This window comes from Gobius niger (genome assembly GCF_951799975.1).
Source record: "Gobius niger genome assembly, chromosome: 8".
Lineage (NCBI taxonomy): Eukaryota > Metazoa > Chordata > Actinopteri > Gobiiformes > Gobiidae > Gobius > Gobius niger.
The window spans coordinates 37,938,782-37,963,853 of NC_136859.1; the positions used below are offsets into that span (position 1 = coordinate 37,938,782).

The window sequence follows — 25,072 nt, forward strand, 5'->3', positions numbered from 1 at the left end:
GAATAAAAACAATGAAGTGAACAATGAAATATATAACAATAAAATAAATAAAAAGAGCTAATATTTTTTAAGCCGGGCTTTACAAATAGTTTGTGGACCTTAGCACAATGTTAGTGTTGCAGACAGACAGAAGGTCTGACAAATAAGGACTATATGGCAGGTGGGGGGGCCCGAATCCCTCAGGAATAACGATCAGGTTCCACATTCTCCGTGTGAGATTACGGGACCATCTAATTCTCGAACAGTAATGCCACCTATTGTTATAGTTTCATCATTTAGTTCTAATTTACCAAAACAACACTTGAATTTTACTTTGCACTAAATGGTGTGAATATCATATCATAAATGACAACTTGTCTGTCTTATTTCATAATATAGTATCTCCACTGTTTCAGCATGCTAACCAGTATCACCGCTTCCTATAACGGGCTGCTTATCGCTTATCAAGTCTCCCAGGGGCCCCACATTAAAGGAATAGGCCACCGTTTTTAAATACTGAGATATGTTCTTACCTGAGCTTAGACGAGTTCATGTGTACCTGTCTGGTCTTCATGCGTGCCCTCAGTCATGTAAACAGAGCACAGACGGCATTAGCATTTAGCCTCTCCCCCTCTCCTCTCTTGTATAGCTCCAAACGAGGTGAAGACAGAAGCCACCAAGCTCTTCCACGCTTTCCCTATTTAAACATGGTTACGTGAAGTGTTACACGATAAAGTATAGTAAGAACTATATTGTAAGGCGTGATAATACCAGGAGTAGTTCGACATCAGCGCAGTAATATCTTCACTTTACTGTGCGGACGCCAAAGTACTCCTGGTATTATTACTAGAGGAGAGGCTAAATGCTAACGCCGTCTGTGCTCTGTTTATGTGACTGAGGACACACGTGAAGACCAGACAGGTACAAATGAACTCGTCTAAGCTCTGGTAGGAACATATTTCAGTGTGTAAAAACGGTGGCCTGTTCCTTTAAGGCCATTATACAGTGTTTCCACTGTTGTTTGATAAACGCAGCTGACAGAAAACAGCCTGTATTCAATGAAATATCTTACTTGCATCTAAGCTCAATGAACCATTAAACATTTGTACTAAGGCTTACAGCAGCTTTGATGTTAAAATAATATATATCATGTTTGTCAAATTGACATTTGCTCTTTACTCATGAATCACTTTCGGCAGTAACTAGCGACACATTTTAACAGTATTGTTGCTTTTGATTTGTCTATGTTGGTACATTCTGCAGGTTGACAGAGGCCCATTTCGATACTGGATTGGCAGCTAAGAACCAAAGCGGTCTCCACGTGGGCCATTCTTCTTCACCAAAGCCACACTCACTTTTGTGCCTGATGTCGCTGTTTATACTCCACTACGGCGCATATATTTTTGCTAACCTATAATAAACTGCTCCTGACCAATGGGATGACGTAGCTGTAAAGCCGTTTGAAAGAGGCCTGGTTTGGAATTAGCGCTAAGCCCATAAATTGCCGCGCTGAGTGTCGCGGATTGTCAGGCCAAATAAGCAGCCTGGTGCGTATAAATACATGACATGATTTATCGACTCGGACTGCTTTGTTATTTTCGCTCGGCGGACTGATTGCGGCGTCCTGAAGGCTATTTGGGCAAGACGGAAAATGGGACTTGGCAATTACGGCGCTTGTGTTTCGCTTGTGGACCACCAGCCGGGACTAGAACAGGAGGAGAGGATGGGGAATAGAATAGGGCTGCGCCGTTCTGGAAAATAGCTTTGCACTGCGGTTGCAATTAGACAAAAAAAAAAAGGGCCCTTTTTAAAATGATAGTCTGTAAGTTTGCAAAGTGAGGAGAGATAGAGTAAAATTTGAAAGTGAACAATCAAATTCCTCCTCTCTCTCTAGTTTGCAAAATGAGGAGAGCAGGAAGAGAATTTTCAAAAGCAAACGATCAAGCTCCTACCCCTCCTCCTGATTGGACCTGACAGGCTGGTCCACAGGAAAAGCTTGTCTCATTGGTCAGCGCAGGGGGATTCTAGACTCTGATTAGTTACTGAAATCCAGGAAGGATAATAAATCTGTATTATTACTTACTTTACATCAAAATGCAAGAAGCTGATGAACATGTTGAACATTTTATAAAATTTGTGAAACATTTAGACTTCCAGACTATCACTTAAGGCGAGACATGACAAGTGAAAACATAGATTTTTCACGCAGTGGTCAATGTGGAGATTTTGAGCTTGTTTCCTCACTTCATCTCAATTTTTCCATTTATTTTTCATTTACCACGGGCAGATGTGACAGTAAGAAAACTACGGTGTTGTTTTGCCTTTGTTACCGCGTCAGGCTCTCTGACAGCGCTCACTCACTCTCCGCCTGCTTTGTCACATATGACACCAAATCGGAGCAGTCTGCTGAAGTGGATGAGCGGCGAATAGAGGAGAGTAAAAAGCCACTGTCCGTGGCCTTTTTGTCTCAAAGGGGAGTAGAATCCATGAATTGAGGTCATTATGTTCCTCTTCTGCCCTGCACTACTGCACAGTGGAACTATTTTTGACCGTAAACAAGTTCACTCTTTGTCGAATAGCCATGGGATGCGTAGGAACTGTAGGGCCCCCGTGTGGATTTTTGCTTAGGGCCCCAATAGGGCCACCACACAGCTCTCCAGAAAAGGGACTATAACCTGTGACTAAGTAAAGTAACAGGTTACTTTTTAAAAGAAATAACGAGAAAAGAGAAAAGTTACTTTTTAAAAGTAACTTCCTCAACACTGTTAAGTAGTAATTAAGAATGATTCACATTTAATTAATGACTAGTTCATGATTAACAAAGTGTTAGTTCATGATTAATTAAGGCTAAAAAAGGTGTATTACAAAGTGTTACCATGTCGTGTTTGTTTACAGCTCATAGGCCAGTGCAGCGCCTCTTTTGAAAGCTAAGGCTTTGTAGCTTCTATGTGTAAGATCTGTGTGAGGAAAACGCAGCTTACAGGTGGTGGATGCAGCAACTGCTTTTAACACTATCCTCAAACACATCCTGATCATGATCTCACATTTTCTTGGTTAGAAAAGGCTAGGATCTAAAACCTTTTTTTACTGCTTTGTGAAGTGGAATTTCCGAGAGCCTCAGGACGACTTGCAAACCACTCCCTCTTGGGAAGAAAAGGAATTGTTACTGAGGGGTACCATGGGCCATGTTCACTCTATAGTGTTCCATTACATCTTTATGAGCAGGAGACCACAGCCGAAGCCATCAGAAAAGATGCTGTGCTTTACACGGGGCCTGGGTGGGACGGTTTCTTTGACGGCAAACCAAAACGATGAGAAGGGGGGTGAAAGGCGTTCCAAAGATAACTACCCTGAGGAGACCCGGCTCTTTTGGCTCGTACAGTGGAAAGTAATAGACGGGGTTGTTGTAGAGGGGAATGTCCATCAGTCATCCTGTCACTGGGTAAGACAGGGCCGCTCCTTTACTGCTGCGTAAGTACAGGACGGGGCTCCAAACCACAACAAAGCGCGACACAAACCGAGCAGGGGCTCAGGGCGGGACCGCGTTGGCAAACAAACACAGGCTGGAGGGGAAGGGGCCGGGACCACCATGGCACGCTACACCAGGACCAGGACCAGTGTGGTGTTTCCATTGCCCACTGTCCTGCAGTCTTCCTCAGGGATGGCACGTGGTGTCGCTGCGACGCGTCTTGTCAGGCGGGTTTACACGGAAAGAAACGGCGAGGCTGCGCACACCAGCAACATAACAAGCTTCGCAATCACCGATCATTGCAAAAAGGGGAAACCACATTATGTATTGTGCATTTTTTGTATATTCAGAGTTTTACTGTATCATTTTTATTGAAGATGATACTACAGTAATAGTAGTAGATGAGGCCAGGAGGAGAGCGAGACAAACGGAGGAGGAGAGAGGGGACGTGGAGCTACACAATGTTTCTGGAGGGGCAGGAAACAGCGCCAATTAGTAAATGGAAATAAGCCGCTATATTATATATTAACTCAGAGCTGCAACACTTGCTTACATGTGAGCCTACATCATTACATGACGGATTTAGACATGGACTTAATGTAGTCGATGTATATGAGAATTCCTCCGCTGTAAAGATGATGACATCATCACACGACTAGTCGACTCAACTTCCACTATTGTGACAAATGAGTCGAACTTTAAAGGTCCTATATCATGCAAAATCGATTTTGAGCTTTTAGCCATGTTGTTATGCTATTTCCTATCTAAGCAATCCTCCTGAATCCTGCTCTCACGCAGCTGCTCCGCCCTCTGCTGGAAAACGAGTGAGTTGTGACACTATGACGTAAAAACGTCAGTGTCACAACTCACTCTAAGCAGGAAGAGCCTGACGTCTGTAATGTAATGCCTTACAGCTTGAGTTTAATTTATAGAACAGCTTTTTTTTTTTAAAGGAAATGCCCGAGGCACTTCCAGGTCAGAGCTGCCCCTCCCTGCAGGCAAAACAAACGCACCCACTGAGCGTCTGAACAGAACAGAGTTTGCACTAAAAGCTGTGAAGGAGCTCTGTCTAACCTACTCTGGACACATGTTCTTTTTTCTTACCTAACGATAATGTCACAGAGGAAAAAAGCGCATTTGGCTGAGAGGACAGGACTTTATTCAACCTTCCTAAAGAAGAGGACACTAGTCAGAAGTTGGAATTTCTCTCCGGGATTCAGCGACTCTCAGCCAGAATGATGTTTTTCTGTGACTGTCTCTGATGGTGAACCTTGGCCAGAATCAAAGTGGATTAACTTTTATAACCAACACGAGTAAACACCCGATGGAGCGACCAGGACAGAGTGGTGAGTCAATCAAAACGTGTGCTAGCGTATGTGCTAGCGTGTGTGCTAGCGTGTGTGTGTTAGCGTGTGTGTTAGCGTGTGTGTTAGCGTGTGTGTTAGCTTGTGTGTTAGCCATTTATGAAGCTGTGTTGCAGATGTCAACTCCTTGTTATAACTTCACTTATCCATCCATCCATTTTCTTCCGCTTTATCCGGGGCCGGGTCGCGGGGGCAGCAGTCTCAGCAGAGATGCCCAAACTTCCCGATCCACACACACCTCCTCCAGCTGTTCTGGGGGGACCCCGAGGCGACACCAGGCCAGCTCGGAGACATAGTCCCACCACCGTGTCCTGGGCCTTCCACGAGGCCTTGTCCCACTAGGACATGCCTGGAACACCTCCCGCGGGAGGCGACCAGGAGGCATCCGAAACAGATGCCCGAGCCACCTCAGCTGGCTCCTTTCGACGTGAAGGAGCAGCGACTCTACTCCGAGCTCCTCCCGGGTAACTGAGCTCCTCACCCGATCTCGGAGGGTGCGCCCAGCCACCCTGCGAAGGAAACTCATTTCGGCCGCTTGTATTCGCGATCTTTTCCTTTCGGTCATGACCCAAATCTCATGACCATAGGTGAGGGTGGGAACGTAGATCGATCGGTAAATCGAGAGCTTTGCCCTCCGACTCAGCTCCCTCTTCACCACGACAGACCGATACAGCGACCGCATCACTGCTGACGCCGCACCGATCCGTCTATCGATCTCACGCTCCATCCGTCCCTCACTCGTGAACAAGACCCCGAGATACTTGAACTCCTCCACTTGAGGCAAGGACTCCCCACCGACCTGAAGAGGGGAAGCCACCTTTTTCCGGTGGAGAACCATGGCCTCGGATTTGGAGGTGCTGATCCTCATCCCGGCCGCTACACACTCGGCTGCAAACCGCCCCAGTGCGTGCTGAAGGTCCTGGTTCGTTGAAGCCATCAGAACAACATCGTCCGCAAACAGCAGAGATGAGACTCTGAGGCTCCCAAACCGGACACCCTCCGGCCCCTGGCTGCGCCTAGAAATTCTGTCCATAAAAGTAATGAACAGAACCGGTGACAAAGGGCAGCCCTGGCGGAGACCAACACGCACCGGGAACAGGTCTGACTTACTGCCGGCAATGCGAACCAAGCTCCTGCTGCGGTCATACAGGGAACGGACAGTCCTTAGCAGAGGGCCCCGGACCCCATACTCCCGGAGCACCCCCCACAGGGCACCACGAGGGACGCGGTCGAACGCTTTCTCCAGATCCACAAAACACATGTGGACTGGTTGGGCGAACTCCCACGAACCCTCGAGTACCCGATGAAGGGTATAGAGTTGGTCCAGTGTGCCACGACCAGGACGAAAACCGCATTGTTCCTCCTGGATCCGAGGTTCAACTATCGGCCGGATCCTCCTCTCCAGCACCCTGGAGTAGACCTTACCGGGGAGGCTAAGGAGGGTGATTCCTCTGTAATTGGAACACACCCTCCGATCCCCCTTCTTAAAGAGAGGGACCACCACCCCGGTCTGCCAATCCAGGGGCACTGTCCCCGACCGCCACGCGATGTTGCAGAGACGTGTCAGCCAAGACAGTCCTACAACATCCAGAGACTTAAGGTACTCAGGGCGAATCTCATCCACCCCCGGAGCCTTGCCACCAAGGAGCTTTCTCACCACCTTGGTGACTTCAGCCCCGGTGATGGACGAGCCCACCTCCGAGTCCCCAGCCTCTGCTTCCTCATTGGAAGACGTGACGACGGGATTGAGGAGGTCCTCGAAGTACTCCTTCCACCGCCCGACGACATCCCCAGTCGAGGTCAGCAGCCCCCCACCCGCACTGTAAACAGTGCTGGTGAAGCACTGCTTCCCCCTCCTGAGGCGCCGGATGGTTTGCCAGAATCTCTTCGAGGCCGACCGATAGTCTTCCTCCATGGCCTCCCCGAACTCCCCCCAGACCCGAGTTTTAGCCTCCGCGACCGCCCGAGCCGCAGCACGCTTGGCCTGCCGGTACCTCTCAGCTGCCTCAGGAGTCCCACAAGCCAACAAGGCCAGGTAGGACTCCTTCTTCAGCTTGACGGCATCCCTTACTTCCGGGCGCCACCACCGGGTTCGGGGATTGCCGCCGCGACAGGCACCAGAGACCTTACGGCCACAACTACGAGCAGCCGCATCGACAATGGAGGAGGAGAACAGAGTCCACTCTGACTCCATGTCCCCCGCCTCCCCCGGAATCTGGGTGAAGCTCTTCCGGAGGTGGGAGTTGAAGACCCCACTGACAGAGGGATCCGCCAGACGTTCCCAGCAGACCCTCACAACACGCTTGGGCCTGCCAGGTCTGACCGGCTTCCTCCCCTGCCAGCGGATCCAGCTCACCACCAGGTGGTGATCGGTTGACAGCTCCGCCCCTCTCTTCACCCGAGTGTCCGAGACACGCGGCCGGAGATCAGATGACACAACTACAAAGTCGATCATCGACCTCCTGCCTAGGGTGTCCTGGTGCCACGTGCACTTATGGACACCCTTGTGCTCGAACATGGTGTTCGTTATGGACAAACTGTGACTAGCACAGAAGTCCAATAACAGAACACCACTCGGGTTCAGATCGGGGAGGCCGTTCTTCCCAATCACCCCCTCCCAGGTCTCACTGTCGTTACCCACGTGGGCGTTGAAGTCCCCCAGCAGAACAATGGAGTCCCCAGTCGGAGCACTATCTAGTACCCCTCCCAGGGACTCCAAGAAGGCCGGGTACTCTGCACCGATGTTGGGCCCGTAGGCCGAAACAACGGTGAGAGACCTGTCCCCGACCCGAAGGCGTAGGGACGCGACCCTCTCGTCCACCGGGGTGAACTCCAACACGTGGCGGCTGAGCTGGGGGGATATGAGCAAACCCACCCCAGCCCGCCGCCTCTCCCCGCGGGCAACTCCAGAAAAATGGAGAGTCCAGCCTCTCTCCAGGAGTTGGGATCCGGAACCCAAGCTGTGCGTGGAGGTGAGCCCGACTATATCTAGTCGGTATCTCTCAACCTCCCGCACAAGCTCAGGCTCCTTCCCCCCCAGCGAGGTGACGTTCCATGTCCCGAACGCCAAAAGCTGTGCATGCGGACCAGGTCGTCGAGGCACCTGCCTCTGACTGCCACCCAGTCCTCTCCGCACCCGACCCCTACGGATCCCTCTGCGGGTGGTGGGTCCACAGGAGGGCGGGCCCACGTCGTCCCTTCGGGCTGTGCCCGGCCGGGCCCCGTGGGCAGAGACCCGGCCACCAGACGCTCGCGTTCGGGCCCCAACCCCAGGTCTGGCTCCAGAGTGGGGCCCCGGCTGCGCCATGCCGGGCGACGTCACGGTCCTTGAATATTGTACGTCCATAGAGATCTTCTGAACTGCTCTTCGTCTGACCCGTCACCTCGGACCTGTTTGCCATGGGAGACCCTACCAGGGGCATAAAGCCCCAGACAACATAGCTCCTCGGATCATTCGGGCACTCAAACAACCCCACCACGTTAAGGTAGCAGTTCATGGGGTTGAAACTTCACTTATTGCTGTGATATTTATACACACTAGCTTGGAGAGACATTTCTCACAGAAGTAGTGCTCCATAGTGGTAGAGGTACAATATATCAAATAAATGCCTATAGTTTACTTTGGGATGCCTAAAATAGCAGGATCCTTTAAAATCAGTAGTCGTTAATGAAAAGCTAGACTTAATAATTGATTCTAGACCTAATAATTGATTATGTTATGTAAATGTATATTTAATTGGACATGGGGTCGGCACTTATAAGCTTATTGCTTCAGCCTACTCCATTTTGAGCATCCACACTGTATGAATTTTGGAAGAAAAGATGAATGTAAAATTGTTCAAATAAATGTGTGCACTTGTGCACTTAAACTAAACTAAATATGTTGTTAAAATAAACTTTACTCAAATACAGGCTCGTCAAGGCTGTGAGTGATGGGGGATTTAAGCAATGACAACTTCTAGAAGAAGCAGATTCTGAAAGGCGATGATGAAACACTAAGTTGACATGAATCGTGATGAAATATAAGGTTAGGGTGATCATGATTTAAGCCAAAGAAAATTGTGGTATGACTTGTTATATCCTGTGGCCCTGGACGTTGCACTGCGGTCGCCCACTGCTCCAGATGGGTCACCCTGAGGCCCTGATTGAAGGATGGGTCAAACGCAAAGGAAAAAAGTTTACAAATCAAATCTGAGAAAATCACAGTTTGACTAACAACCACACAGGTATGTGCTATGCAGTTCTCATGGAACACGGTTTGCTCAAGCTCGAACACAGCAGTCCAACAATAAAGTTGTGGGATTTTTAAGCATGTTTATCACTAAAACTGGCTGTACAAACATCTTGTAGTAGTAGTAGTAGTAGTAGTACTAGTAGTAGTACACCTGTGTGGTAGCTGCATGGTTATCTTTGTAATATTACCAGTGATCAGGAGTAGTATAAATGCTTAGAAAATTGTAAACATTACCAGGGAACTCTGCAAAACACACTTCAAGAAAAGTAAAGAATCTGTTTAAATCACAACTTATTTAAAAGCAACACACTCCATTTTTCAGTTTGAAAACAAGAATAAATGTACAAATCCTGTAAACATTTGGTGAAGGAGCACGTACCGTCTTATGTTCGAAGAGGTCGTGGTAGGCCTTGAGCACCAGTAGAAAGTGGAGCACCGTGTAGAGCTGCAGAGGCAGGGCCCAGCTGGGGTCATGAGGCACCTCCTTCCCTGTCACCTGCAGCACACGCACAGTCAGACCACAAATCCACATGGATAATACTGTTGGATAGGTGACCAGACAGGGCGGACCAAAAATCAGGACAACAGATTTTTATTTTACTTTGTAGCTGTACAATTGTGCCAAAACGTCCTCCTGTGTTCTGCAGGTCTCGGTCCAGCAACACTATGAGCCCAAAGAATGAGACCAGCTGATAAACTGAAAGTCAGTGAAAATTGCATTCAAATATCCAAATTCCATTTCTTTGTCTTGTTTAATCTAAAGGTGGCAAGTCTTTAGTCTTTTTGTTTGTGGCCTGAGTTGCTTCTTGTATAAACCCTGTGAAAATATAGTGTTACAAAGAAAATAATATAACGTGAGAACCATATGTTTCTATACACTTCATACATTTTTGCCTCACTGTCTGACATGAGACCAGAATTTTTTATTTTTCATTTTTTTTAGGTCAATTAGAATTTTAATTTTATTTGTCAAATTCCAGAAGAATGAGAGATAAAACTTTCTACACATTTTTTTTATTAGCTTTGACGAAACTAAAAGTTTACATACACTAACATTACTATACCTTTAAACAATTTGGGAAAGCCCAGATGATGATGTCATGACCTTGGGAGCACAAGTCTGGTTCATGCTTGGGTGTAATTTCAAGACAATTGAAGGTTCAGGTTCATTGGTTCAAACAATGATGTAAATGTCCAGTCATCATACAGGTCAGAAAGAAGGCGGGTTCTGTGTCCCAGAGATGAACGTGCTGTGTCTAAAATGTGAAGATCAACCCGGGGACAAATGCAAGAGACCTGGTGAAGATGCTGAACCTGGTAAGAGTTTGTGAAACCAGTCCTGCACCGACATGGGCTGAGAGGGAACTCTGCAGGAAGAAGCTCCTACTACAAAAGAAACATCAAAAGGCTAGTTTGGAGTTTGCAAATAAAAAAAACATTAAGACTTTAATTTTTGGAGACATGTTCTGTGGACTGACGGGAAAAAAGGCGATTTTTTGGACTTGATTGACACTTTTGGAGGGAAAAGCCTGAGAACACCATCCCGACTGTGAAAGACGGGGGGGCAGCATCATGCTGTGGGGCTGTTTTGCTGTGGGAGGGGCTGGTGCACTTCACAAAATAGATCAGACATCATGAAGAAAGAACTCTATGTGGAAATATTGGAGCAACATCTCAAGACATCAGCCAGGAAGTTAAAGCTTAGGGCAGATGGGTCCAAATGGACAATGACCCAAAGCAAACTGCCAAACTGGTTACAAAGTGGCTTAAGGAAAACAAAGTCAGTGTTTTGAAGTGGCCATCACAAAGTCCTGATCTCAATCCAGTTGAAAAAGTATGGGCAGAACTGAATTGGCATAGGCATGCAAGGTGGCCGACAAATGTGTCTCAGTCACACCAGTTCTGTTTGGACGAATGGACCAAAATTCCTGCCAACTATTGTGAGAAGCTTGTGGAAGGAAATCCAAAACGTTTGACCCAAGTTACACAGTTTAAAGGCAATGTTACCAAATATTAGTGAAATGTATGTACACTTTTGGTTTTGTAAAAAGTCATCAAAAATTATGTAGAAAATTCTATCTCTCATTCTTCTGGAATTTGACAAACAGAAACCATTTTTAAAATTCTAATTGACCTAAGAAAAATAGAAGTTAATTCATGTCAGACAGTGAGAAAAAATGCAAATCGTTAGCCACAAAGCATAATTGCCTAAGTCATTTTGTATTGTTAAAATGGCAATAAGAGAAAACATCTTTATACATGTTTTCCAAAAAGATGTAAAAGCAAAACACAAAAGAGTTAGGCAATTATGCAATGTGGCTAACGAAATGTGTCTTTTTATGTATGTAAACGTGTGGTTCTCACTGGAAGTGTACAGACGATAAATGAGCCCAGCATATATTGTTTATCTGTCATTTATTGAACGATAAGTCGATATAGTGTTTATTTTGACCCGACTGAGTCAAAGCTGAAGGTGGAACAACCAAATAGAGCGGGGGAACATTTTTGGGGAGCTAAACCCATTTTTTTCTTACTAAAAGTCTGTCCACAAGCGTCAGTCTGTGTGGACGGACTCGCAGCAACACAGGCTTGGCCAAATTTATCAGGATGTTTTGGATGTTTGATCAAAGTAATTAAATGGAAAGTGAAGGTACACAACCTCATGACATCATCAGTTGATTCTTGGATTGTGAATGAAATGAAAGAAAAAAGAGACTCTGTTTGTGGTTCATGAGGTCGGAATCTTCTAGCTGCAACTATGTCAACAAAGTCCCTGGTAAGATCACACATAGCCCCTGGTTTGCCAGTAAAAGCGCTGATAAAAGCTGCTGGGTGTCTCTGAGGTGGTTAGAGAGGTCTATATTTGTCCCTCATTACTGCAGTTCTTCTGGCTTTGGTGAGAATGAGCCTGTGGTGTTCCATTTACAGAACCGTCAATGTTTACGAGCCGCTGTGGCTTTACCCCGAACGCACGAGCCCGGCTTTCAGAGCGCAGTCATGGGGCTTTTCTGTGGGGGCATTCAAAGGTGATAAGCTCCGGCGGACTGTTTACATCGTTCAGAGAGCACTGAAGAGAGGGCGTTACCGTAAAACAGATTATGTTTGCTGCTTTTGAGCCTCATGATTTGTAAAAAACAAGCTACTTGTGTCTCCCTTTAATACGCAAACTACTCAAAATGTAACACCACACCATCTCTGTAGTACAGCTAACGTCCACAGCAGGTCACAAATATACTCACTGAGGAGGTCTGCACCTGCTCAGACATTATTGTTCGGAAAGTCTGACCTTTGCATGGCGCCTTTATGTCCATAACAGTAGCCAGGATCAATTGTTTTGAAGGTTTTCACTGCTGACCAGAAAACCTACAGAACAATTGATCCTGTATTGTAGGTTCCTCATAGCCTGGCTAACACCAGACTAAAATCACAAGTGATATTTAGTCTGGGGACCACCAATTCATTTTCTCGTAGGAGAGGTGTGGTTTACGATCGTCCATACTCGTTTATTGGGCGATACGAAAAAAAAAAAAAAGTCGTAGCCGTGGCCAATCGTATCATCGTATGAGATGACGTTAGACGTACCCGCTGTAAACTTTTGAGCGAAATTATTTAGAACAAGGTCTAAAGCTTGATCGAAAAATACCATCGTGTCTGCTGCTGTCATGTTGGATCCGTAAATAAACTTTTTTTTTATTATTCCGTAAATGAACTACAAGCTTCCGTATATCGAATAGTGCGTCATCGTCTTGCCGTCCCTCCTCGCTCTGTGATTGGTTCCCAAATCCACGCGAAAATTTCCCCCATGGTCCCCAGGCTGTTGTGCAGTTCGAAATAATTCGAGCGCACACAGCAGCATGGCGTTAGCCAGGTTAGGTTCCTCAGTGATTGTAAGTAAAGGCGCCATGCTGACCAGTCATACAGCCGCACACATGTTGTTTCAACTTTTTTTTACATAATAAAGTTGCATTAGGCGCATTGGGTTGCCTTGTGTAGGAAATATGCGGTATAAATAAAGTTGCCTTGCCTTTATGCACCTTTAAGGCCTTGATTTTGGCAAAATAATTTGAATGACTTTTAATGCTTTTTAATGCCCTGCAGAAACCCTGATAAATGAACGCCTTCAGAGAGAATCTATAATGTACAATAATGTAAGACAGTACATAAACTTTTGGCCGATACTGAATGTACTGCTTCTATATAAAATTCTAAGCTGTAACACATTATAGATTTGCTCTGGACTTTGGGAATGTCTGATTTAGATATTTATGCTATTGTCTTCAGTATCAAAATGCTACATTGAATGTGTCCCAAAAACCATTTGAAATGGCACTTTATAAACCTTAACACTTGTATTTCCCAGAGCCGTCCCGGGGCTTTCCCACCCGTTTGGACACAGCAGACCACCACATGTGCGTGGGCCGCCCCAGCCCTCTCCCGGGGCAGGTATTACCCCGCACTGCTCTGCGTTAGCTCAGACCTCACTGCCCGAGTCCCTCTTTCATTCATTCTCTCCTCCTTTTGTTCCCGCCGCAGCTGTCTCTGCCTTTGTAGATATTTCCAGTCCAGTTCCGAGTTTAGAATGGGCCCCGCTGGGTTTAAAAGGAGCCAATTTACTGGTAGAAGGTCCCACGGCGCGAAGGGGAGCGAGCCCGTGACACCATCGGCGAGATTTCAAAGTCCCCCGAAGCCCGGGCACATGCGCGGCTCCATGCGGTTTCAATCCAGACTGCGTTTAATGAACTTATTGTGTTCCCCCTACAAAGGCTTCATTTGATGTGGCGCTAGCTTGTAAAACTCAGAAAGTGCAGAACGGGAACAATAAGGAATGCTCCAAAGTCACCCGAGTCATGGCACACTTAAAGCAGGCGGATTATGCTTCAATCAAGGGGTTCGGACACATTAGCATTGGTATTTTAGGTTTAATGACTTGAAAAAGACTCGATTGAACCAAGTCTGTGCGCTTGAAATAGTGACAACCACCCTCTGCTGGCTACAGTGTGAGTGAACCATGAAAGGCACACTCAAATATTGGAGCGAGTGACATTTTTGGTTGTGGTGACAGTGTATTTGTCCATATTGCCTGCTCAACTTTCAGCGGGGAAATAATATCATTTTTATTTTACTAACAGTCTGTCCCTGCTCTGACCGTAGAGCCGCCCCTGGCCCAGCTCCTGCTGTTTTCATCAAGTAAGTACCTAATGTGTAAGTACAGGTGAGAGCGGACGGTAATCTATAGTGAGATGCTATGGTCTGTTACTAAAAGAAACAAAAGGAAACAGGAAAACATAAAGAGTAACAAGGTGGAACAAGGGAAAATAACTGCATAACAAATGTGCAAATACAAATACACCATGTGTAGCTACACGTCAGCGCGTACCTGTACTTACATTACACATGTAAGTACAGGTACTTACACATTAAAGTGCAAGATTTAATAAAGCTGTACAAGGTGTAACACAAGTATATAACATGTAGGTGTACTTGTTAGAGTTTGACTGTAGTGCTGAGAGTCTGAGCACCACAGTCAAGGCTATGACAGAGATAGTACCACTGTACAGCCTGACCCAGTATGTTAAAGCAATTTAATGTTATCCTCTAACAAGTACACCTACATGTTATATACTGTACTTATGTTACACCTTGTACAGCTTTATTAAATCTTGCACTTTAATGTGTACGTACCTGTACTTACATGTGTAATTACTGTCTTGTTACCTGTTCACTTTAGTTATGCACATTTATTAAGCAGATTGATGCACATTGTCTTTGATAGAAACACAACTAATCTGAGCTCAATAAATCTCGGCATTGTCATCTTAGAATAAGCCCGTGCCATCAGGAAACATTATAGAATAACCTCATTCAGTATATTTAGGTGGTCTTTGGGCACATGGTGTTGCTGAACCCCAGATCCATGTGGCCACTTTATTTCTTTAGTTTTGTCACTTACCACAACATTGTAATATGGTAAACTTTAAAAAAAGGTCATCGTCTCTTACCTTTGGATTGTCCTTGTGGTCGCCCAGCCGAGCCTTACCGGGTTTCCAGCTCGGCCCGTTCAGGAAGGTCAGGAACTTGTTGGTGATCTTTTTGTAATACTTGGATTTCTTCCACAAGTATCTGTAGTAGTGGAGCTAAAAGCGAGGCGAGAAAACTAAAGTCAACACACAATCAAACGCTACATTTAGCTGATCTATGTGGCGGCGGGAGCGAGCCATGATTCATTTGGAGGAGGACTTCTGTGGTGCCGTGCCAAGTTTGAGGCGGAGGGAATAAGGCAACATTTCATTCACCGCTGCCCAATTAGACACTTTGTTTAGAGAAGCAATTAGCCATGTTCTGCTTTATCAGTCAATACATTTAGAGGTCTGACCCTTAAGGGGGAAATAATTACGGTGATTAAAGCAAGAAGCGGCAGGTGAAGAGGGAATTTTTATTTTTTAGAGATATCAAATTGAAACTTTTACTGTACATTACTGATATGAATATAAGCAAATCGTAAGTTTTCTGTCATTTCGTTTTTTCATAAAAAATACGGCATTTTGTGCATAAAAATGGCTAAAACTGCCGATACTTTCAGTGACAAAATCTAAATGATGGATAGACTCAGATTTAAATGTAAGGTTTTATTTTGTTGACATGTTTGTAACCGATTATTTTTTCCAGAGGGGATTTTGGATCTTGCTTAGTTCTTGTTTTAACTGATAAAAATGTTTTTGTTGAATAAAATCCTAGGATTAGATTTTTTTAAAATCCCTCTGAAAAGACCTTCAAAACAGGAAAGTTTGGAGTCTGTAGGAGCAACTAAAGTGAAGATGTTGTTGCATGAGTGAAACAAAAACCTCATTTTGAGAAAACCGGAGCTGAAGTTTTGTAATGTGTGCAAATGTGCAATTACATTTCTCTGGTCTTTCGTAGCGGGTCTCCCAGAAAGGAAATGACCGTATTTGGATCATAGCATCACCTCCAGCACCTTGCCCAGGACATGTGGATATAAAATATGTCTGCTTTTGCGGCGCGGTTTGGATCTCAAGCTCCCTCATACATCATAAAAATAAACGGGGTAGTCCTGATTTCTCTCAAGGGGCAAACCTCTAAAAGTAAAAATTACAAATAATATCTAGGCCCGGCGGCACCTGGAAGGTCAAGTATGTCACAAGCTTCATGGAGATGTCCCTGTGACGTACGTCGGAGTTTGGGCTGGTGTTTTTGTACGTAGTAGGACTGGGTGCAATAACTGAAAATTCTACAAAAAGTTACTCAAATAAATATAATGGAGTAAAAGTAATAGACTACTGCTATCCAGCTGTGGGGAGTTTCATGAAGGAGTTTTATGATGTAGCACCACAAACCTGCACGTAGAGAATTTCAAAGGTCTTGATGGGGAAGACCAGGCCATAAATGACTTTTTCTGACTCCTCGGCAAACGTGCCTGCGGACAGGGACATCCCGGATAAGAGTTGTATCGAATAATATTGAGACATTACCACATTATCAACGAGTGTCTCACCAAACAGCCGGTCCCAGATGATCAGGATGCCTCCGTAGTTCTTGTCAATGCAGTAGTCATTTCTTCCTGGAAAAAAAAAAGACCTGCGGATTTAGTACAAACTCACACTCACCCAAAAACAAAAATGAAAAATGACTTCACACTAAACACATTTTCAAGTGAGACGGGAAAACCCCCAGCTCAGAAGCTCAGTATCCTCCGTGTCTCACCGTGATGGACTCGGTGGTGTTTGGGCGTGTTGAAGATCCACTCCAAAGGGCCCAGGTCTCTGATCAACTGCAACAGAGACATATCAGCCATTACCAACGACAGGATTTACATGATGTCAGTGTCAACAAAACCGTCTTAGAAAAGATTTACATCCACGCCATTCAGTAAGTCATGTTCACATACTTGTGATGTATGTGAGCACGAACTGCACCTTGTTACACAAGCTTAATTGTCACGTATCAAATAATGACTGAATCAAAATCAGAAAGAACTTTCCCATCGAACTTTTCATTCATTGTGTCTGGGAGATGCCATTTGACGTTGAACTAACTCAGAGGGGTTTAAGAGTGTTTGAGTGGAACACCCCTCTGCTTTAGCTCAAGTTGGTGCAGTCCAATCCAGCGGAGACAAGTGTCCACGTGAATAAAGAAGGAAAAAAGGACAAATAATATGTATTTTTGTCTATATAACTTGGTGCTGACTCTGGTGGCCCAGTGTGAAAAGAGAAAGAGTTAGAGAATTGTTTGAATGGTACAGTGGTTCAACCCTCAATCTTTGAAGCCTGCGCACTGTAGTCAAGCTATAGCTACAGCTTCATAGACACAAGGGCCGGGCTAAATCATTCAATTCCCGGGCTGGCAATAGGTCCCAGCACGCCCCTGAACAGAAGGCATTTTAAGCTAACAGCATGCTAATAACTAATGGCAGTGTAATTACCTGGAGAATGGCACTGCTCAGAAAATGCACAATGTTTTTACTCTTAAAATGAAAATGTAAATAATCTTTTTTTAATTGATGTTCAATTGTTTCATCATAATTTTGTCAAAGTCAAAATTTAAAGTTGTTTATGAGACTAAAACTGTGACTAAAATGTCCAGTTAATACTGTCAACTAAAATATGACTAAATAAAAATGAAAAGTAGAAAAAATCCAAACCTCCCATTACAGTCATTTAAATCCACTGTCAAAGGAACATCTAAGGAAACATGAAGCAGAGGATCTTAAATCAATATGATTAGTGCACTTGACTGCTCCCTCCTTCCTTTACTTTGGAAAAGCACCGTGTTCACTTTTGTTTCATGCACCGTATTGCACTGCAATCCCTTGTCGTTGATTTTGTTGCTACCTGTTATTGGCTGCTTTAAGAAATCATAAGAAATGACAGTAATCGGGCATAGTCAAAGTTGTGTGAATGAAGAGGTGTGCTACAACACGGCCAAAAGCTGAAGAAGCCAACTTTGCATCATCTGATTTACAAAATGACTTTAGATTATATGCTATTATATGTTGACAGCTTAAATGCTGAGCTCTCATATGATCGCACTATAGTGTGTGTATGACATCATTTGAACAGCCTGAATGTCACTGATACAGACACGTTTTGAGACGCTGAAATCACCAAAACTTTATATAAAATACCGTAATGCATGTATTAACCGCACCCTTCAAAGCAGACAGATATCGAGCAGACCTATATATATTTTTTTTTCAAATTTCTTTCATGTTTCGCCTCAGATTTTTGGACTGATTCATGTTTTTTCACTTAATGGGCGCGTCTGGCCGCTGAGCGTGAGAGTTTTATCTCGACTGAAATGGTCTCCCCCACTTCACCGCTGACGCTGGGGAAAGCCAGCACCTATAAATTACCGTTGGACTTCAAAAAAACAGACCATAAACCGTGCCCCCTGTTTGAAAATACTCACTTATTACGAATGCTGGGACTAACGGCGCTAAAGAGACGTCATGGCAGTGATACAGCGGCCCCGCTCCTGTTTGGAATCTTTTATAAATCTCATTATTTTTTATTGAGCGCAGGTCCCGGGGCTGCGCTTTAGCCCTGGCACAGGCAGAACGTGGCCTGTCGCGTCGGTTTGGTCACGTGTGTGAAGCCGGCCGGTGGATTCATAAAAAGGAGATTGAGCGTGGCACCTTCCTCGTTAAAAACGCAAATGTAAGAATGATCACAGCTGGCGCGAGCTGCGGCGCTCGTTTGGGAGAATATATTTCACTGCACAAATGAATAATTAGGTCTGTTTAATGCCAGATTTTCCATCCTCTCATCTTCAGAACGATGTTTGAAGTTTTTTCGTTATTTTCCCCTGACAATTGTACTTAGTTTCAGCTTCTATTCCGTCTAGAGGCATGGAGCATGAATAGCACTAAGCTCATAATAACACACAGAGCTTGAATCAGAAATACGCCCCTTTTGTGTCTAGTAACTTTATTTAACTTTTAATTAGGACTGAGCACAAGATTAATTGTAGTTTGAATGGTCGCAAGGTCGTCATTTTCAAATGGCTGTTAAAGCAGTACTGAGTAACTATTGCCCCTAGAGGCCATAAGCGCAACTGTAGGTGTCGTAGCAAGTTGCAATTTTTTAACATATTAATTGTCCGTGAGAGTAATTACTAGCAATTAGGGACAGAGGGTATTGTACATCCAATTACACAATGGAAATCATTTTTTTTACTCAAACTTGGCTGTAAATACTGTTTAAGTGGCGCTAGCCTGCAGTTAGCTTTACCCGTTAGTAGGGCTGCAACTAACGATTATTTTGGTAATCGATTAATCGACCGATTATTTTTACGATTAATCGATTAATCGCTTGGCTGTGAAAGGTGCAGGGAAATTGCATTTTTTTCAATTTTTTTATCACATAAAGCGAAAGTGGCACCGCTTGAGGACACGTGGATGGAGTAAACTTAAAGTTAACGTTTGTAGGAGGCTCTTTGTGCTAGTTCTGCTTCTGATTGGACGAGACAAAGACAGATGTTTATGAAATTGACCACGTACAAAACACTGCAGACCTGCACTTTAAAAACAAAGCAGGTTTTCATCCAAAATACATAATTGTCATGTCTTTTTTGCTCAATTTTAGTCCGTGTTTACTAGAAAACGATTAATCGATTACTGGAATAGTTGACAACTATTTTAGTAATCGATTAGTTGTCGATTAATCGATTAGTTGTTTCAGCCCTACCCGTTAGCCTAATAGCTTCTTCTTTGTGATTCCATTAGTGTGTATTGATGGCTCTGACCCGGTGGCAATCAAGTTGCAATTGTGGTTTTCTGGCCAGAGACACCAGAGGGAGATGAAAGACCCCCAATCACCCCATTAACACTTGTATTACCCCCAGAGGGACTATGGAAAGGATTTATTAAGTTAAACAAGTTGCTTAGTACTGCTTTAAAGAAGCTATTTTAAAAAGTATTTGTGACACGTGTTTGGTTTTCAAAGCATTGCCCTGTTTCTCCTCTGCCGTGTCTCTTGGTCACGGCTGCCGCTGTCATGGCAAACAGAGCACACGGTTACGCACATACACAGAAGAGAGAGGCACTGCTCCTCGTTCATGAGATCAGGATGAAGAAGAAGCTTTTAGATTTGGGCAATGCTGAACAGAAGAAAATTTGCTCGGTTTATGTGGGGGTTAAGAAGTTATGTTAAGTTAATCCCCAAAGGGAAATTCATCCTCTGCATTTCACCCATCCTCAATGCTACTGGGGCGACCTGTTCATTCTATATCACATCTACATCTATTCCAAGCGAGGGCCCAAACATCTAGTATAACTGTGTGATACGATGTCCAGCCCCAGCAGGTTTTGCTGTTTTGTCTCATCCATTGTCTGTTTTGGCCTTGTCATTTGTTATTTTAAAGTGGACATGCCATGCACATTTGCCTTTCTTTTGGGTGCCTCAGCCTTGATATTTTACATTTTACAATTTGAAACAATGTCTAAACAAGGAAAAGACAGAGACTCAGCGAATCGCTCTATTGTGGGCCGGACAAATCCTCACTCCACCATCCGGAACGCTGCGGGAGCATACTACCCCTGTGCTGGCCCCCCTCCCTGTCAGCTACAGGACTGACTTTAAGATTGTGCTGCTTGTATTCAAATGCCTTAATGGACTTGCCCCCGAGCATCTCTCTGAGCTCTTTTCCGTCTATGTCCCGGTCAGATCAGGTAGGTCTGCGAATCAGCTGTGCTTGAGTGTGCCAAGATCCCGTTTAAAGACGCGAGGAGATCAGGCTTTTAAAATAAAAAATCTGCTTAAATAAAGAAAAAACCTCTCATTACCTCTCAATTTGATAATAAATTATATAACACGTATAAATTAACTTGAGAGGCTAGTTGCAAGTTGGTCATTTTATTCTCACTACTGCCACCTCAGGTCTTACGCGTAACTGCAGGTTCTATATCAAGCTCGTGACACCTTTCTGAGTGACAGTGCAGGGTTTTAGAGGCCGTTGTGGTGAACAGGTCTGAGCTGAGTCAGGCTGTCGATGTGTAGCTGTGCGGTTCCTGTGCTTGACGAGGATGAGCGACGCTTCTGGAGAATTGTAACTGAAATTCACTCCACTCAGCTTCTATTTTCAATCATTTTAATGGATTGCAGTTGTGTCATACACATTAGGACATGGCTGGAACATGTAGGGGGAGGAAAATACATCATTTTAACATTTTTAAACTCTGTATAGTCCTTTTAAAGCAGTACTAAGTAACTCTTCCCCCTAGAGGCCATAAGCGCAACCCCCCCCCTAAAAGATGAATATGAACTTTGTTTGATTTTTACCTCGGTGTGAATCCAGAACTGGTACAGGAGGTTAAGTTGGATGTGGACGGCGAATATGGAGGGAGGGACGGCCAGAGCCAGGGGGATGTAGAAGATCTGAAAGACACAGACAGAGTCTTTTTGTCTCTTCTATTTTCTGTCCAGTCTGTATTTTTGCGTCCATATTTGTGGCGGTGTACCGTACCCATGAGCTGAACTGCTGGGTGAAAGACTGGCGAAGCGCAGTGCTCAGGTTGTAGTACTCGGAGCTGTGGTGAACCTGATGAGCTGCCCACATGAAGGACACCTCTGAAAACAAACAAGGAACACATTACTCATATCGCACATTAGGAAAATAAGCTTTCTACAGGGAGTCAAATATAATACTATTCCATGACATTCTAATGCCCCAAAACTAAACAAAATGGTCAAAATCAATACACAACAAACGCTTTTGAGCAAATATGTAAGTAAATGTGCAGCTGAACATACTTTGAACCATAGATTTCACTGAACTTCTGAAGTAAAAGTCAAGCAGAACCAATATTTTTCAAAGAAATGTAGAAGTAGCATGTAATGCCCTCTGGAATCAGATTCAATCATCTCTGTGCCACTGATCAAAAAAGAAAAAGGGCTTTATAATCCTCCTCCTGAGAAGAGGTTCTGTCTGTGGAATCCACCAGAGAGAGACATTTTTCTATCACTAGATTTATTTTTTGTTGGGTAGCATCAAGTCTTTTTAAAGCACACGACTCAAAAGGAATCCAAGTTCCTTTAATCAATCTCAAGTCTACAATTGGTGACGTCAGTCAAAGTCATGACTTGCAAGTTCACACATCTTTGAGCATTGAAATGCACATTAAAATTGGTCCAAATAATATTAAAGACAATGAATGCCTCCAGTGTGCTTTTTTTCTAAACCACCATGTCATGTTTATAGTTAGCCACTGTTTAATGTTATATAATGTTATTTTAACCATGGTCTGGGCAAATACTCGATTCTGATTGGCTGGAGGGTGTCAATTAAATGATAGTAACAACAATTGAGCTGCAACTAGCCTCAGGTAAAAAGTGAAATAACTCCTGCCCAGGACTTAAAAAGCAAAGCAAACAGGCCCTAATGAACAGTTTCAGTTTGTGAGACCATGGCATGAGCGGGACAAGGCCCTTCGAGGTGTCGTTCATCACAAATAAATGCCTCGGCGTCATCCATTTATTTTGGGCATTATCCCTTACATAATGTTATGCTATCATCATATATGACACCTTCACCAGTGTTGTTTTGGGCAGCCGTCTTAGTCATAGGCTGTTTTCACACATGTTGGAGCGCCTTGTGGGTCAAGCTGAGACCGCCTTAGTGACAAGTGCATTTACTCAACGTTAGTTCAGTCTGTGTTCACACACGCTCGCACCAAACGTCCACCATCAGCCACGTAGCAACTATCAGCTGTTCAACAAACTTATTCCCATGACAACGGGCATCGACTGAGGTCGGCCACATTCAGACCACACCCGCTCCGAACCATAGCGGCTCGGGCTGCTCCGAGACCACCTGTTTCAGTGGCACTCAGAGCGGCTGTTGAGACCAGTGTAAAGTGCTGCATTTGGGTTCACGCTCTCGGGTCGAGAGCCCCTTTTGGTCGACCTAACCAGAGCCTATGTGAAAACAGCCTTAGTCTTTTGGAGAAAATGCATTTAGTTGAAGTCACATTTTAGTTATTTCTAAAAGTGATAGTTTTAGTCTAGTTTTTAAAGATTCAAATAGATGGTATTGTCAATTCATATGAATCAAAACGTTTGTTTCTCTTAAGTCCGTGATGTGGGGCGGGTGGTGGTGGGTGAAGGGTGAAAGCACAGGAAGGGCAGGGAAGGGAGAAAGTTCAGCTTCCGGATAGCCTGGTGGGTAAAACGATTCTTCAATCGACTGGACCCATGGATTTCAGTCTCCTCCCTGAAGGCATTGCCTTTGTCACCGTTAGATCAGAGTCATTGAAAAAGGTGCATCAATGTAAAGATATCGTTATAGTCTTCATTGACGAAAACAATTTGAGCACCCCACACCCATATTCTCACTCTCAAACACACTTTAATCAACTTTCATCCTGGTCTATTGTATGTTGTTTGTGGTAAGGGAAACCAGGGTACCCGGAGTACCTGGACGAAACGTGGGCAGACATGAGGAGAACATGGTCCACACAGAAAGGCCCCGTCCAGGTGGCAATCGAACCCGGGATATTAAGTATTACTTTTATACTTTTGATTGAAATGACATTATTGGCACAGCCGTGTCTTGAACAAACCTCAACATAATAACTCATGCTATGTCCAGAGTAAGCTCCTCCTGGACATGTCCCGCAGTGCAGCATTTAGGCCTGAACCCTGAGCCGTGCTGACAGGCTGAAGTCCAGACCTTTCGGCTGTTCATGCTCAGCGCTTATGGAGTAGCTGCACCTGGTCAGCGTCCAGCCTACAGTCCCAGCGCTCCCGTTTACATTCCTCCGCTGTGTTGTGATACTTGCTACATTAATATCGGCATTACCCTCCATTCACATTTTTCGAAGTTGAACACGCTCGTTAATTTTTCACTGGATCCCGGGGCATTTCCGGACCACCACGACTCGGGCTCAGAGAGTAGCCCGTGTGTGTGCTGCAACGGGTTCTGTGCAGTTGTTTAGTGATGGTTAAGAGCGCGGAGAGGCCCGAGCGCGTGACGGAATTCGGCAGAATGAAAAACTGAGGTGAATAAGGATTGAACGCAGTTTTATGTTGGCAAAAAAAAAACACAGCAGAGATGTAAGGTGAGCAGACGTGGAGCTATAGCAGCCAAGGCAAAGTCTGTTAAAGTTTGCTTCAAGGGCCGTGAGGTAGTGCTGGTCTTAAGCCCGGATAAATTGAAAGGGTTGTCTCATCAAGGATGTGGTTCTCTTTAATTAACACCACTGTCCACATCAGCCCAGCGTCGGCCTCCCTGTTACATCTATGGTGCAGTTTAAAATATTGTTGTTGGCTTTTAAGTCTGAACGAAATGAACAGTTGTATTGATTTATCCGACTTTGACTATAATGTTGATCCCAAATTTGTAGTAATCTGAACTTGTCTTAAATACCAAACGTGAAATAAAATACACAGCAGCAATTACAAACAAAACGCCTCAAACTGATTCATGGAAGAGTTATTTAGATATGTATTTTCATCATTTATGACAAGAAGATGCGTTTAATTTCCATATTGATAATATAAAATAAGAATTCAGTACATTATTCCAAGCGTTCATAACGACGCCTCTTTATTGATCCTTCAATGTCGACTCTTCCTATCATTGTGAAGCAGAATTCACCAAGCGTTGGATTGTTCACCCACTAATAAGGAATGGGGGTTGGCTTAGACCGTCGTGAGACTGGTTAGTTTTACTCTACTGATGATGTGTTGTTGCAATAGTAATTAAATCCTGCTCCTCACATTTAACCATAAAGGGTTTGGCTCCGCTCTATCTCCAAGACGCTATCGTTCCATATCAGTCAACCAGAGCTCTCCGCTCTGAAAACTCTACTACTAGTGATTACTCGAGTCTCCAAAATCACTGTAGGAGGCAGAGCCTTTAGCTCCAAGCACTGATTTTATGGAATAAAGTCTCAGCCCACGTTAAAGAAGCAGACACAGTCCCTATATTTAAGACTAGGCTCAAAACGTACGTCTTCGAATTAACTTATCAGGTCAGTTTGGTAAAGCTCTGACCCTCAGCCTGAAGTAAAGC

The 25,072-nt window shown here is 44.5% G+C and overlaps 1 protein-coding gene across 1 annotated transcript in view; it reads right to left on the reverse strand.

Annotated features, from left to right (window-relative positions):
* The window catches only part of agmo (alkylglycerol monooxygenase), a gene marked incomplete at its 5' end in the record, with an annotated part of 79,821 nt that overhangs the window by 23,918 nt on the left and 30,831 nt on the right, over positions 1 to 25,072 (reverse strand). The window contains 7 exons of the mRNA XM_079561578.1: positions 9,426 to 9,542; positions 15,046 to 15,180; positions 16,399 to 16,478; positions 16,557 to 16,622; positions 16,766 to 16,832; positions 21,340 to 21,435; positions 21,524 to 21,627. Coding sequence (XP_079417704.1) covers positions 9,426 to 9,542; positions 15,046 to 15,180; positions 16,399 to 16,478; positions 16,557 to 16,622; positions 16,766 to 16,832; positions 21,340 to 21,435; positions 21,524 to 21,627 — 665 coding nt within the window. The remainder of the gene's footprint in view (positions 1 to 9,425; positions 9,543 to 15,045; positions 15,181 to 16,398; positions 16,479 to 16,556; positions 16,623 to 16,765; positions 16,833 to 21,339; positions 21,436 to 21,523; positions 21,628 to 25,072) is intronic.